The 15,502-nt window shown below is 36.3% G+C and overlaps 2 protein-coding genes across 2 annotated transcripts in view; both read left to right on the forward strand.

Annotated features, from left to right (window-relative positions):
• Positions 1–483: 483 nt before the first annotated feature.
• LOC113491712 (kelch domain-containing protein 10 homolog) lies at positions 484–2,091 on the forward strand. Its single transcript, XM_026868837.1, has 3 exons — positions 484–966; positions 1,036–1,247; positions 1,327–2,091. The coding sequence occupies exons 1-3, from the start codon at positions 640–642 to the stop codon at positions 1,979–1,981; spliced, it is 1,194 nt and encodes a 397-aa protein (XP_026724638.1). The 5' UTR covers positions 484–639; the 3' UTR covers positions 1,982–2,091.
• Positions 2,092–3,248: 1,157 nt separating this feature from the next.
• The window catches only part of LOC113491710 (adenosine receptor A2b), a 37,341-nt gene continuing 25,087 nt past the window's right edge, over positions 3,249–15,502 (forward strand). Inside the window, exon 1 of the mRNA XM_026868835.1 lies at positions 3,249–4,241. Coding sequence (XP_026724636.1) covers positions 3,809–4,241 — 433 coding nt within the window. The 5' untranslated portion in view covers positions 3,249–3,808. The remainder of the gene's footprint in view (positions 4,242–15,502) is intronic.

Consider the following 15,502-nt stretch of genomic DNA (forward strand, 5'->3'; position numbering starts at 1 on the left):
AACAGCGAAGTCTGGAAGGAGAACGGGAAGCCTTTGGCTAACAGTGCCATAGCAGTGGGTTAGCGAATCAGTCAGGAACTCTTGCCGTAAAGTCGCATTTGGTTTGGTCACACGATTTTTAATCCCAAGCGGCTCAAAATTATTATAATTCCTACAAAATTATTTTTATGACAGACATAATTATATGATTAGCTAACTGCTTGATTAGTTCCTGCTAAACAGCTAAATCATCTTTCTTACTGAAGTTTTTATTTGCCCTAAAACATGAGACTACCGACTGATTTTAAATGTATTTGATAGTGTGAGGTGAATAATTCAGATTATAAATATTTGTGGCCATCCTGAAACTGTGAGGCTTCATGGGGAAGAAAAAGGAAGAATAACTGATTACTTACAATTTTAGCCTTTTTCGTTTCGTATACCTGCACGTCCTGCACGATGTCAACTATGACGTCTGTCATTCCAGCTGACAGTCAATAACATACTGTCACACTTGTCCTAAATACACATGATTGTACGCTAAAAATGAAATCCTAAAATAGTATTGTTATTAAGTGTAATATTGATAAATGGGATCCATTTAAACATATATATTAACAGCACAGTTCTATTGACCTATAATATTGGTCAGTTAGCGACATGACGAGTCGACGAAAAGATTACATATTTGAGCCATTTAAGGTTACAGAAGTTAAATATCGGGGTTTTGAAAGTCCTAGACCTCGCAGTGGGCATAGAATTGCATGTGATGATGCAAATATTTATTGTTTTGGTGGTTACAATCCTTCGTTACCCCTGACTAACATTCAATTGGATAATCCTACTTGGACGCCGGCGCGGCCACTATTTAAGGAGTTGTGGAGTTTTTCTATAGCTAGTCGGAAATGGAAACAGCACAGAGTAATCGAAAACATGCCGGAAGAATTAGCTTCCAACGCGATGTGCATGAATGGCCGCTATCTAATGGTTTGTATTATTAATAGAGTTGAATTCTTATCTTTAACCAATTTATTGTTACTATGTTTGTTGTTATAGATATTTGGAGGGACAGGTGCACCCTTTGGCAACAGATGTAGCAATGATGTTATTGTATGGCGCACATGTAACGAAGATGCTAGGCTGCAAGTCTTAGAAGTGTCTGGGCCCAGACCACCAGGCCAGTATGGCCAAGCAATATTGTGTCATGAAGGAAGTTTCTATACAGTTGGTGGAACTAATGGATTTGCATATAACTGTGATATTTATAGGTAAACCACTGTATTTAAAATAATATTCATTTTGATTTGTTTTTCAAGCTTGCCCTAATTTTTTTTATGCATTTTACAGATTAGACCTACGAACATTGACATGGGAACCAGTGTTTGTTGGTACAGGACAAGAAGGCGAGCCTCTAGGCAGATACAGACATGAAATATCCCGTGTTGGTAATAAACTGTACATCATAGGAGGTGGAACTGGAGAATGGGCATTTGAACTTATGGAAATACCCATGTTTGATTTTGAAAAGAATACTTGGTCAATATTGACTCCAAAGGCTGATGACAGTTCCAAAGACACTATTACTCCATTACCTAGGAAGTGCCATAGTGCAGTGCAAATTGATACTCCAAATGGCGTTCAAGTGTTTGTGGCAGGCGGTTCAGACGGACAATCAGTGTTTGAAGATATTTGGAGGTTAAGTATCTCTGACCTTCAGTGGACTCTGATGCAAAAGACAGTGTTACCACATCCATTATACTTTCATTCATCAACAGTCACTTCTTATGGTTGTATGTATGTGTTTGGTGGTATAGAGCCCAAGGAAGACGCAACTAGTAGAAATAATATTCTTTATAAGGTGTGGTTATGTGTACCTAAATTAAGTGAAATTTGCTGGGAAGCACTATTGCATTTTCATCCTAACCTGGATCAGGTAGATGGCAGATCATTGTTGAACATTGGGGTTCCAGGTCACTTTGTACAAAGGTTACATATCCAGTGATAATGTTTTTTTGCTGTGAGCAATGTTGTGTTCCATTTATATATTTGTTCAATTGTCCACCTGAACATTTAATGACAAATATAAATTAATCATTTGTATTATAACTTTAATATCTTGTATTTTCATTTACCTTTACCTGTCCAATTTTATTTAAATAGTTCTGTAATTTTACTTTATATTGAGTAGGTAATGCTTTCGTGCGTGTATAGTTAATTTAAAATACGCATTAACAAAACGCGTCGCTCACCTGATTTCTTAATAATAGGTCGTAAGATATACCTATGCTTAGGACATAGAACATAAATTGCATACAAATTGAAGCATATGCGACGTTTACTAGCAGATTTGTTGAAACTACCTAGATTCAAAAGAAGTTACCTAATGATTTAACTTTGTCTCTCAAACATCAGAGATTATGAAAAAGGTGTTACACGACCGTTTCACCTTTTCGCCGCGCCTAGTAGGCTAACGTGAAAGTGCTAACGTGTTCGATGAAATACCTACTACATCAAAGTCATCAATAATGTTCGTTGGTTCGTACAATGTGTACGAACATTTGCAAGAGCGCTCGACTTTTGGGTGACGTTTCGACGACGGGTGATACACTACATAGAGAGGTGCTTAGTTCTGTTTCAAGTATATACCTATTATGTACCCAAGCAGTATGTATCTACGGTGTTCCCACTAGACGACTCAACCTAGGACATTACTGACAAATACTCAGTACCTTCTTATTGCTTCCATAGTAGGTATACATGTTAACAGATGGCATGTTATAATTGCGTAAGGCCCCTGTCGGGCACAGCAAGGTTTAGGAGAGAGAAAGAACGCCTGTCTTCATACTCTTCATTAGGTACCACTATTTAACTTGTTAGGTGGATATGTTAAAAACGCTTAACGAAAACATTATGAAAAAAAATCTTAACTCCAAAATAACAGATTGTGATATAACCATCTGCATTGATTAAGATGGTGTGGAAGGAGCCTTTGCCCGGTTTTTATTCATAGCCCGCGAGGAAATATTGGCCTAGCTAAATTTTTCGTGCTATTTCCTTCCGCTTGCACCCAAGCCCTTGGACTTATCCCCAATAATATTTTGTCATCAACAAGGATCCTAAAATTAATGCTGTTTATAATACTTAGATAAATCTTTTACAATAATTGAGGTAGGTATTTGCCTACTTATTTGCATATTAGTATAATATTCTCACCTATATAGGTGAATAGCTTACCTATTGGTTTCTGCCAATTAGTAGAAATGATATCTGAAAGAATATCTGTTCTAAATATAATAAAATTATTTTAGATGACTTTATTGCATACAAATTCTATTTGAGACAGGTAATCTTAAATAGAAATTGTGATAATAAATTGAATTCCTTGACACGCAACCACGCAAGCTACATGAACCTGACTCCCACTTCAAGGGTACGTGGCAGCGGTCGCGAGTCGCAACAAGTGCTAGGCGCACCGGCGTGGGACGTGCGCCGGGACGCGGCCGCTCGTCCGCCAGCGTCGCGATTTCGCGCCAATTCGCGCCCGCAGTGATGGGAAGCACGCCTCACAGGCGGGACACGCTCGCCTCGATCGCGGACGATCGTGATACGGATCGCATAACTGCTGATGGTTTCCACTTGAAACTTGGATTTAGACCATTTCACTCCACCCAACTTTCAAGACGGCAATGGTTACTTTGAGTTTAAAATTTAAGGGAATGGCAAATATGCCACTTCCTGATTTATTTCCAAAAAGTGTAAAACTTTTACTATCGGGACGTTTATCAAATAAACGAAATTGCCATCCTCGCGTTGGACATTGATAGAAAGGATGACGGATACCACGGAAGATTATTTACCAGAGTCGTCGACGGTGCCGTCGGCACCTCACCGTACTCCTACTCCAGAACTTCACGCGACTTATACGACTTTTGAGATCTTAGTGGCGCTGGTGGCAGTTGTTGGAAATGCTATGGTGATCTATGTGTTCCATCGTGAACGGAGACTTAGGCGCCGTACGAACTATTACATAGTGTCTCTAGCTGTGGCGGACTTGCTAGTAGGTCTCCTCGGGATACCATTTGCGATCTTGGCCTCGGTAGGCCTGCCGAGAAACCTTCATGCTTGTTTATTCACAGTGTCATTGTTAGTTATGCTGTGTACTATAAGTATCTTCTGTTTGGTGGGTGTTTCTGTGGACCGCTACTGGGCAATCTTACATCCAATGTGCTACTCGAGAAATGTGCGCACTAGAACTGCCATTGGTAAGTAACCACATAAACGTATTTTACATAAGGATGTAATTGGAATGGTTAGTCAAAAATAGCGGAAACATTTAAGTGTTTACGACACAACATTTTAAAATTACCAATGTGTCGCGGAGGTCAGTTGGATCATCATATAGTTAACTATTTATTGCATTCTTTAATGATCATTGTCTTAACACAATAGCTATCAATCCCATACAAGAGCAACGTACGTAATTGGTACATTATGTGTTGTAAGTTGTTCACGTACAATCTTATATAAGAAACAATAATTTTCAAATAAACATAGTTGCTTATTGTGACGCGATAAAATGATCCACGTGTTTGAGGCTGTTTATGACCGCTTTTTACTTTTCGAATTTCCAAAATGAGTATTCACAAAAAAGTCTTCTTTTAGCCAAGAGTGAAGGGGGACATGGATAAAAAATACCCTACAAAATATCACGTTAGTCGTAGTGCCTAATAATACAATTTATGACAAAGTCAAGTTTGATTCAACGATGGAAGTGAGTAGGAGTAGTTTTAACGACACTTGTTGGCATCACATTTACCATTTGCTACATATCCTACAAAGACAAACATCCTGGTTTCAAGTGTAGCAGCTATTTTTTGAAAGGAAGTCTCTTATTTGTAACGAAACCCAAAAATAATAACTAGGATAGGTTGAGATGTTGAATGAAACAGAATGCCTTTTACGATAACTTTTCAGTTGACTTTTTTAAAACAAAAAATGCGTTAAGCTATAGTAGGAGTATTTATGTTAATAAATTTTAATGTAACTCCTAAAAAGGCAAGTTTGAAAAGTACTGAAACAGTGTCTTGCTCCCAAACTCTGTATATTCATATCTTGTTCCAGAGAGCAATTGATACAATGCCCCCACGTGTAAAGTGTAAAAAATCTGGGAGAGAAGCACAAACCATTATTTATAAGCAGAACGCGCGCTTATTGGAAACGTAATGAAACGTAAATATCAGCGTCTGACATGCTCAGTTCACTTGAAAAACTTTTATTAAAGTAGCGGCTCTCTTTTGGCGTGGTTACCATCTTATAGAAATGCTGTTATGGAAGCATGACAGCACTCTACACGCTATAGAGCGGTCTCTCCCTTGCACTACTGCAAATATATTACCTATTTTTAAATTTTACCCATTGAGTACGGACCCAAAGGGAAACCTGAACGATTTTACTGACGTTCCGCTATCTATCCGTTCGTCAACAGGCTGTATCCCCATTTTCGCGGATAATGTGTTTCTGTTATCGTTATAAAAATAAACAGTCATAAAGTTGACTTATACATGTCGCGTTTTAAGTTTTGTGTAAAATAGAAAGGTGTTGTCGTAAAGCGAAAAAGTTCTTCTAGTTATAATCAAAAATAAAGTCTTACTTTCATTCTGTTCCATCAATCTCTAGAGCATACAATATGTACAAAGTAAGAATCGTAACGTCGAAACATGGTGGTTATTGATTACAATGGAGATTATAAAAAGTAATTTTCTGCTTTTAGTTTGATTAAATTATGAACATAAATGTCTTTATGATACCCGGTTATCAGTCATGCGAACTGTCATAAACTTCGTGTGGCATACAATTAATAAAACACCTATTATCATCAGTGCAAAGGAACTACAGTTTTCCGAAAAAATAAGACAGAAGATTATTTATAGGACAGGTGTTTCCAAAAAATATTATTAACTTAGGTACGTATCTAACACAATCTTTTACTCAATTTGTTATTTAGGTAAGTAATATGTTTACTTAGTTAAGTATTTTCTGTAATTTGATCCCATTTAACTACTTAAGGAGTTGTTTTATCCACGCGCGATTTTCAGGAAATCAAGAGTACAAAAACACGTTGCAATTCGTTTTTTTACCTTCATCAAAAAACATGTACCTAATACTTATTGATATTTAATCTATATTCATAGTACCTAGACGAGAGGTAATTGAAATACTATTACATTCCGCTTGCTTAAAAATATCGACTCTACTTTGCGGATAATTCTACAATTAAATATGCATTTGTGGTATTAAAAATTGTAGCGACTAAAGGTATCAATGAACGGCGCATACTACACCTCACATTATACAAAAAATTAGTCAATACTCTTCATACTTTTATTTATTTCTTGGGGAAGATTGCGTTTGGGTTCGGAAAGAGGTAGAGTTACGGATGGAAGTATCGTCATTGCCGCGGATAAATTCACTGTAGATCTCCATACAACAGCAAGTCATTGATGGGAAAAATAGGTAGATACATACAAAATATTCGATATACCTATGCCTATCTAGCTAAAGCTACATTGTATCATCTCCTTTGTGATAAAAAGATGGATAGAATCAAAAGACACCACACATAGGCTGCTAACGAAACGGCTCAAGATAGTGTTATAAATAGGTATATTATTTTGTTTCCACATTCAACATAAGTAGGTCTGTATACGCTCCATGGGTAGAATGATTATGTTATACCAAAACATCATATTGTAGGCAGAAGTAATATAAAGTGGGCTATACTTAGTTCTTGTAGACAGACTTGTTACATAATTTACTACACAATACACGAGAGCAATTAAGTTACACGACTATAGGTCTATAATGAGACGATTTTATCATCAATAATTATTTAAGTTCACCATACAAAATACAATGAGCGATAATTATTTTTATTGGCGTCCATACAGCCTTCGAACCGCGGTGACTTGTGGTCAGATCAGGTTTAATATAAACTAGTGCGTTGGTCGAGCGATGTTTGTGGTTTTCTCTTGCTTCTCATTTCCTGATGGTCCAAGCATTTGCTTTGGGATCAGGAATACGCTTCGTCTTCTCAACAAATATATGTCCATATCGCTACTTTCAGTTGCCACCTATTATGTATATAGCTATCTTTAACGAGCTTCATATCGTGTTTTGACTAATTGTTTCCAAAACATGAAAACATTGAACATCATAACAATCACACAGTTATTGTTATTACCCAAAGTTGAGCCTTAGCGGCGACGCAAATTCGACAATAACAACATAAAATTACAATTCTTTTCGTTTTTTGTTCGGTTCACATTTTCTTGTTTTTTCCTGAGATAACTTTCTACGAGTAGAGTACATTTGTCCGTAGTGGAGTAATATTAAATGATCTTTACGGTAGGTCCTATTATTCGTTATTTGGCGTCAAAGTTCCCTCGACGATCGTTACTGACACCATGGGATGGTTTGTTTGCCTCCGCTTATTATGCCATCATAAATCAGGATCGTATACGACATTTTATTGAGACCTTACTGCGGAGTAATGTGACGTGTTTTACAAGAAATATTATTTCCTTGTAGTCTATAGTCAGCTATATTCTTCCTGTACCTATGTTAAATATTTCCCGAATTCAAAAAAATATTAATATCAATACATAGTTAATGATTGTTTGTATTCAATCAAATGTAAATTCAAAATCAATATCCATCCATCCATCGATAAAAATGTTACTTACTTTTTCTTTTCAATCCTTTTAATAAAAACTTTTCTCGCATCGACCTCTTGAAGTAACTAATTAGTGTGGTTTTGTGACTCACTTAGATTTCGCTCCATCAAAACTAAGAACTATATTAAGGTTTTAATCAAGTAAAGAATTTTACTTAATATAAACTTATGTTTACTCGTCCAGAAAAACATCTACCAAATAAGCCCAGTTAATGGTAATGAGACACATAAATCTTTTCCCATTAACAACCCCCCAAATGATAACTGTTATTGACTCAGAAGCCTCGCAAGCATTATTATGACCTTGAGACGTAATTTCCTCCACTTTTACGACCTTCAAACCTTCTTCGAACCACTAACAAGGCTTGTAATGATGACACTCGAGCCAAGTGCCCGCTCTCATAGCCACCGTTTTGGAGTAACATGATCCCGAGCCACACCCCCGAAGATGTTAACAGTTCTTATTAATTGGATTGCCTATATTTATGCGTTGAAACTAGCCTTCCTTTCACCTAATTGGACATGTGGTGAAAGCTTTATTTTCGAGTTTTACTATGTTTATGTCACGCAAACATATGTTAGGCGGGCAGGATGTTTAAACTGTGACATAATCTGAATAAATCATTGTCTATCGTTATCAGATTAACTTTTCAGCTTTCTATTTCTACATTGGATACTGGTATTCTATAACAATATACTTCCCTAAAAAGTAGGAATATGTGGTAAAATTTACGGTACACATGCATATCCATGAATTAAGACATTGTTTATAAATTCTCGCCTTCAAGATGTATCGATGAACAAAAATAATAGAACTACTCATGTATTCTGTTAATGCTACTCCCGCGTTCTCGCCTCCACTCGATAAGAAGATAAATAAACACAAGCACATATTACACCTGGTTTAATATTTTACGGCTCCGGTAAACAATTGGTAAATAGTAGCCTTTTTTCTTTTGTTATTTAAAATATAATTACGTATATAGAATACTAGCTGTTGCCCGCGACTTTGTCCCCGTGGGTAGAAGATATAAGTTATGATTTATATCTGCCCTGTTTTTTTCATATTTTCCATTGTATCTTCGCTCCTATTAGACGCAGCGTGATGGTTTATAGCCTTAAGCCTTCCTCGATGAATGGTCTATTCAATACAAAAAGAATTTTTCAATTTGGACCAGTAGTTCCTGAGATTAGCGCGTTCAAACAAACTCTTCAGCTTTATATCTAATATATAAAATTCCCATGTCACGATGTTAGTTACCATACTCCTCCGAAACGGCTCGAGCGATTTTTATGCAATTTTGTATACATATTGGGTAGGTCTGAGAATAGAACAACATCTATTTTTCATACCCCTAAGTGTTAAGGGTTGCTCAAACTAAAAAAATATTTTATTTTTTGAACGAATTTTTTTGCTTTTATTTTTTTATAATGTAGCATTATAAAATACATACAACTAGAAAAAAAATATTAGGCAAAACAACGTTTGCTGGGTCAGCTAGTATTAGTATAGATATAGATTAATAATGCCCACTACACTACTATATTAAAATTTTATTGTAAACGTAACCATGTTGTAAAAAGTAGTAAGAAAAGTGTACGAGTATGTAACAGAACGCGTCGTAGAAGTATGTTGAGTATACAGAGATCTCGGAGATGATCTCAATGTCTCGCGACAATGCTCAGGAAATCGTTCATCGTGATATCTAGCAGGAAGAGCTCGGTTTGTAGGCGCGCATTGTGCCGCACGCTCGCCGGCTAATCAGGCGGCTATCACGGTACAGCGGCACGTCCTATGTCCACGTGTTGATCACTTGTACCACAGCTTGTACTACGAAATGCCGCATTGAACCAGGGTTTTTCTTTTAATGCCAATGACACTACTTTCCATTCAGGTTTCTGCTTGATACTGTCCTCATATTTTTTGGGAGCAATTAGTAAATTAAATAACCAATAATTGGATGGACGAGGACATGGTTAAAGTTTGCATAACATATATCACATCCATTTTCCATTAACAAACATTTCATTTACGAACTTTCACCCTTGTTTAATGGCGAGGGGCGACAGCCGACAGCCCGGCGCCAGTCAGTCTATACTGGCGCCAAGCGACCTCATCTCAGAAGCTCCGGCAGTCGTGCGCTAGGACCCGCCTCTTACACTTTACCATGAACTTTTTACATGTTATAATTGTTTACGTGTTTATAATAAATGTGTGTGTTGTTGCGAGAGGTTTGCACGAAGGGCACGGCCATGCTCAGCGCACGGCCCAGCATGGAGCTCACGGCCGTCACATGAGCGCCAGCCACGCCCACTACACGTACCATCCACCGAAATACATCGCCTTCACCTGTCGCCACTGCACGTCCGCCGAGGTGTATCCCGTGTACAGACTCACTCCACCAGCATACGTGTATGCCTACAAGGACTCCGGCAGCAGGTACAGAGACATTCTGACCGGGCTCTCGTTGTATAATCTAGGACGTGCGGCCCACGTCGGGTGGTTCCACACCCATCAATACACAGTAAGGCCTGAAGAGAGGTGTTCCCTACAAGTAATCGAGAAGGCACACTTCGAAGAATTTGAGTTCCCATGCTTTATGATATCGTCATTCATCGAAACGGCAGTGAAAAAGCCATCTAATAAAACTCGTTTGGTTGACATAGCATCGTCGCAAATCAACGTAAAGCCTTTTATCCGTGACACGGGACCTCCATTAGAAGTCACAAAGGACCAGGAGTGTGTGTTATGGCATAACTTAACTACGCAAAAGGAAAGGAATCATGTTCCGTGTGCATTGCTGAAGGAATACGCCAACACTGTGCGGCCTGCCGGCGTTCCCGTCTACATATGGCTGCCGACGTTACTGGGTACTGTCATAGCCGTGTATTTGTGTTGCGAGTGTTTCTGCAAGAACAAAGAGAAGGAGGTTGTCAAGGAAGAAGCACCACTTAACGAACTGCGAGTGCCAGGGTACTGTGCCGGTTATTAATATGTAACAGTGTGTGCGTCGATTTTATATTTAACTTGTGATGTTTTGGCAATTTAGCTGATGTTCATAATTCGGCTGCTGTGTCTATAGCAAATGTAGAGGTTCGCCAGTGTTCAATTCCGGTGAATATCACGTAATTTATTATCATAATGTATGTATGTGTCTGTAGCTAATGTATTGTCTGAGTGTTCATATCACACGATTGTAATGTAACGTCGTTTAGTACTCGCCCTGAAATAATATAATTTCATGCAGGCATGTATTGACGTGTAGTGTTTAATGTCATTATGAATAGCCTGCCAAGTGCCTATGTTGTGATTAATGATAGCTAATATGTAGAAATATCTCATGTGTTGTGTTTTTTAACTTCAATAAATAAACGTACTTGTAATATCGATTGATTTTTGTCCACTAATTCGGGCTTCGGTGAAGATGCATTACAAATATCAGGTCTTAGAACTTCTTAAAGCACGAAACAAAATAAAGATTTATTAATCAATTTATCACGATACATTAAATAATAACAGAGCGGCGACTCAATGCAAACTTCAAATAAATTCAGGAGCTATGTATTACATGGTAATTAAATGGATGTAAAACAACGTTTACTGACGGTGACTGACTGAGCGGATGAGTGTAAATCCGCCATTAAATTCAAAGTGTTTTAAGTTGATGCAAAGTCTAGCTTCTCAGTTTGTGCCATAGCTACATGACGATACGTATACAATGAATAAGTGCAGGGCGCAGGATAGGGAAGTGTGGAAAGATATAGCGGAGATCTTTATCTAGCTGTGAAAGTAGACTAGAAAAAAAACGAAGGTTGAAAACCTTGAAAGACTGTGAATAGCTGAAAGATCCCTGATCCCAGATGCAAGACTTGTCAAAAATGTCGCCTAAAGTCCGTAGCAGTTTCTATGGATAGCTTTACGTTACCAAAGTTCTGACCAGATTTTATTTCTTTCTTAAAAATTATAATCTTGAAAATCAGGACAAAGTTTTAAAAAGCGTGAACATTAAGAGGACATAAATGCTCCCAAAAAAGATTCGGCTTAAGATTAAAAGCAATTTACGAGATGACATTGAACGAATTGGAAATTAGGGCTAATTCCCAGCATTTCATTTGGGACACTTTAAAATCGTCGTATAAATAAATACATTTCATTGATGATTTATAAAAGTGATATATGAATGTGTGGCACGCGTCAGATTCTATGCCCGGGCGGTTCGCATTCCATAAAACTAACAAGTTACTTGATACTGTGATTTAGTATGCGTGATTGATCGTGTGGGAGATATTTAGAATACTGACACACATAGATAACTGTTTTTATATGTTTATTGTATGAATATCAACGTGACATTTCTACATTGGAACCTTTTTTTGGTTACTTTTAAAATAGAACTCGAATTAGTTTATCAAGTGTCAATTTTATAGCTATACGGCGCAGTTCTAAATAGTTTAATATATTATTATTCTTAATATTTTATTATTCTTTACTGTTTGCGTATCATTGATGGCTTTATCAGTTCCTTCCAACGTTCACGGACTGTTTCTACCATTAATTAGATTCTAGAGATAGAATCTCACATTAGTTAGGGATAATAAGATAGTAATTATACATGTCATGATGTCAACTATTGGTTCTACTGTCAACAAGCGCGAATAGCAATTATGCAACACGGGATTACCGAACTGGTTTGGTCAGAATGGGAAAGTGCAGTTATATATTTTAATAGGGAGGAAAAAGTATGTAGGTAAGTATGTTATGAATTTTACACAAATACTACGAAATAAAACATAGAATTTCGTACATTAATATAAGAAATTGGAACGGCAATTTATTAAATCATTGCAAAACGCATCAAAAATGGTTAATCGATTGGATGTGGTGGTTAAAAATGTAACGTGTTGGTAAAAGTTAGTATACTGATAAGTAACGTCTTATGTTTCATCTTAATTTTTTAGCCAGCCAATAAAATAAAAGAAATACGTTTTCTTTAGAACCTTTTTTAAGTCAAATACACAATTGTATAAAATATCACAAGCTTTAACGATCAATTTTTGATTATTGATTATTTTGCTTTTAAATGCTATCAAATCGTATTATCTGCAAGTCATTGAAGAATTCGGATGAAATTTTCAAGAACTGTTTAACATATTGCGGGTATCATAGAGCTTCCTTATTACGTCGGCTGTTTTGTTTACTTCGATTTTAAACGAGATGTTTCCTCTTGCCGTCATTTCATAGAAATATAATGTTTATGACTGCTATGAAAGACAAGATTTAGAATGTGCACTTTTGTTTTGAGCGAAGTTCAGAAATATTAAAATATTGATGGAAATTCATATCTTTGAAAAAAAAAACGTGCATCTTTTAAGAGAATTACGCTCAAAACGAATCAAATAAAAGATTTAGACGAAGGTAGCATTAACTAGAAAAAAATGGAGTGTATAATTAAATCTTACTCATAACCAATGTTCAGAATTAATTAACCAATACGAATGTAGTAGAATGCTAGAAGAAGACATAATTTGGCCAGGATTTCAGAAATTGGCAAGTATTCAACGGATATTATGAAGTAGTACATAAGGTACTAATATTAAGACATCTTCCACGTGATAGAACTACAACACTGTTCAAGGGTTTGGCCAAAGCTATACGTAACAGCCAAAACATCACTACTATTTTGAACGTTTATTCGAACCATATCTAATCCAAGTACTTTAGGATAGAGCTTCATTAGATTGCAAATATGAAGGTTTTGAGTTATTGTTCAGTTAGCTTACATTATTTTGAACATGCATGCGTGAAGTGATGTGTCACCTTTCTTGGAATGATTTTTCGCCTTGCGGTATCCAGAAGCCGGTTAGTAAAAAGATAATTGATTGATGTTTCGGATGATGTTGATCAGAATACAAAAACAACCTATGTATAATCATGTAATGTTCAGGGCTCATTAATAGAAGAAATAACAACGTATAGGACTGAAACACACGGTATCATTAAATTTCATAAGAAAAAATATACCATTTCTCGTATATTTTGCTGCTACCAAAGTCTTTCCAAGCTTCACTCTTTTTATAGTTACAAGTGCCTATTACTTCTTAGATTATCATAAACATACGAGAGTCGCGTGAACCTGATATTATTATGATCCCTGTATTATTCAGCATGAGAATTGCCCAACAGTGATTAATTTGGTCAGTTTTGCGTCACTTATCGCAGTAATATAACCACTCGTGATTATCCGTGTGTCAGACAAGTGCTAATTATCTATTACCCACCAGTCGGGGCCATTAATCCATCGTGGTCTGATAAAGCAGATTAAAAATCAAATAATGATTATGTTTGGCGGAGGGCAGGCTGTTTTCGAATGGAAATCTAATGTTATGTTATTCAGTATTTTTTTTAGCCAAGTTTATATAGCATTTTCGTTAGGAGACTTGACAGTTGTCGTGAAACTAACTGAATCCGAACCACAGGTTCCAATTGATACAAAACGAGTCTTTCTCGCCGTGTATGTTGTGTGCAACGTTTGCAAGTAAGATAATTTAGACGAAACTTGCTACACAGATCGTTTCGTTTCGATCGATTTTTATCCCGATTTTATGATGACGTAAGATCATATTCGTTTTAATTATAACTGAAAAAGCTTCAGATGATATCCAAACCTTAATGAACTAAACGTATTTGATCACAAACTGTGAACCTCCTTTTTATGAAGTCGCTTAAAAATATCAGTTTTCTCTTCGCTCATTAATTAGTAAGATTGAATTATTACAAAGAAACTTGGTCCTGCTTCGTTTGGTAATACTCTTTAGAAGAAGGCACGGTACAGCGGTATTTGTAAGCTGACAGTTATAGCTGAGACGTCCTCGTGTTCCATAATTAGCTGGTTCTAATTAGCATAAATCTGTTAAAAATGTGACTCTTGTACGACCCCGGTGCAAGTACTTGGCAGTACATTTTATGCTATAGAACAATATTCTTTGTTCAAAAGAAAATATTTCTCCAGTGTTGTATTCTCTACTTTAATAATTGGGATTATTTATTATTCTGCTATTTACCGTAATTTGTCTCAATACAAGGAAATATTTTAACTTTTCCCTAGTAACTGACTTACAGATTTATATTAAAAATGGCACAAAATAAATTTTTGGAATAGACTAATGCTTACAATTTTAACGGTTAAAACAGGCAACGACGGTTTAAAATCCAGAATATTTAGCCTACATGTAACTTAGGTCTGTTTTATAAAGCAGGAGACAAGCATATAAAATATTAATATTTGATCCTTAAACTTTACGGAATTAAATGTGTTGGGACACCGCCAAGTGCACTCCACTTTTTCCAAGAAGCGAGTTGAGACCGTCCTGTGTCATTTAATTTATTGCACGGAATACACAAATTTATTAGTTTAGGTATGTAATGTACAAACATAAATTATAAAGATAAATGTCTCGCACATGGTATGACCAAGCTACAAAAAACAAATTAGTGTAAATATAGATTTATTAAAGCATATTTGCTCTCATTAACAATACAAACTATCTTGACTACCATGGTTGACAAGAACATAAATTATTTGCTCCCACGATATACAGAAATGTCAAGGATAGAAACAAATTGAATGTTGCCTTCAATATTGCAAGTTCTTTGATGTTGGTGACAGCCTTTGTGCTTTCATAAATAAAGGAAGGCATTTGAAAACATGAGAAACCATTCTATACGGAAGATGCTTTTTCATTACACCTATTTTGCAAATTAATCGCATTTTTTAATAACTTTCAAACAGT

Source organism: Trichoplusia ni, chromosome 3, assembly GCF_003590095.1.
Source record: "Trichoplusia ni isolate ovarian cell line Hi5 chromosome 3, tn1, whole genome shotgun sequence".
Taxonomy (NCBI): domain Eukaryota; kingdom Metazoa; phylum Arthropoda; class Insecta; order Lepidoptera; family Noctuidae; genus Trichoplusia; species Trichoplusia ni.

Bases quoted from the DNA above. Each gene is read 5' to 3' on its own strand.
- LOC113491712 (XM_026868837.1), top strand. From the start codon at position 640: ATGACGAGTCGACGAAAAGATTACATATTTGAGCCATTTAAGGTTACA. The intron at 967-1,035 runs GTTTGTATTATT...TTGTTGTTATAG, and splicing joins TGAATGGCCGCTATCTAATG to ATATTTGGAGGGACAGGTGC. The intron at 1,248-1,326 runs GTAAACCACTGT...TGCATTTTACAG, and splicing joins TATAACTGTGATATTTATAG to ATTAGACCTACGAACATTGA.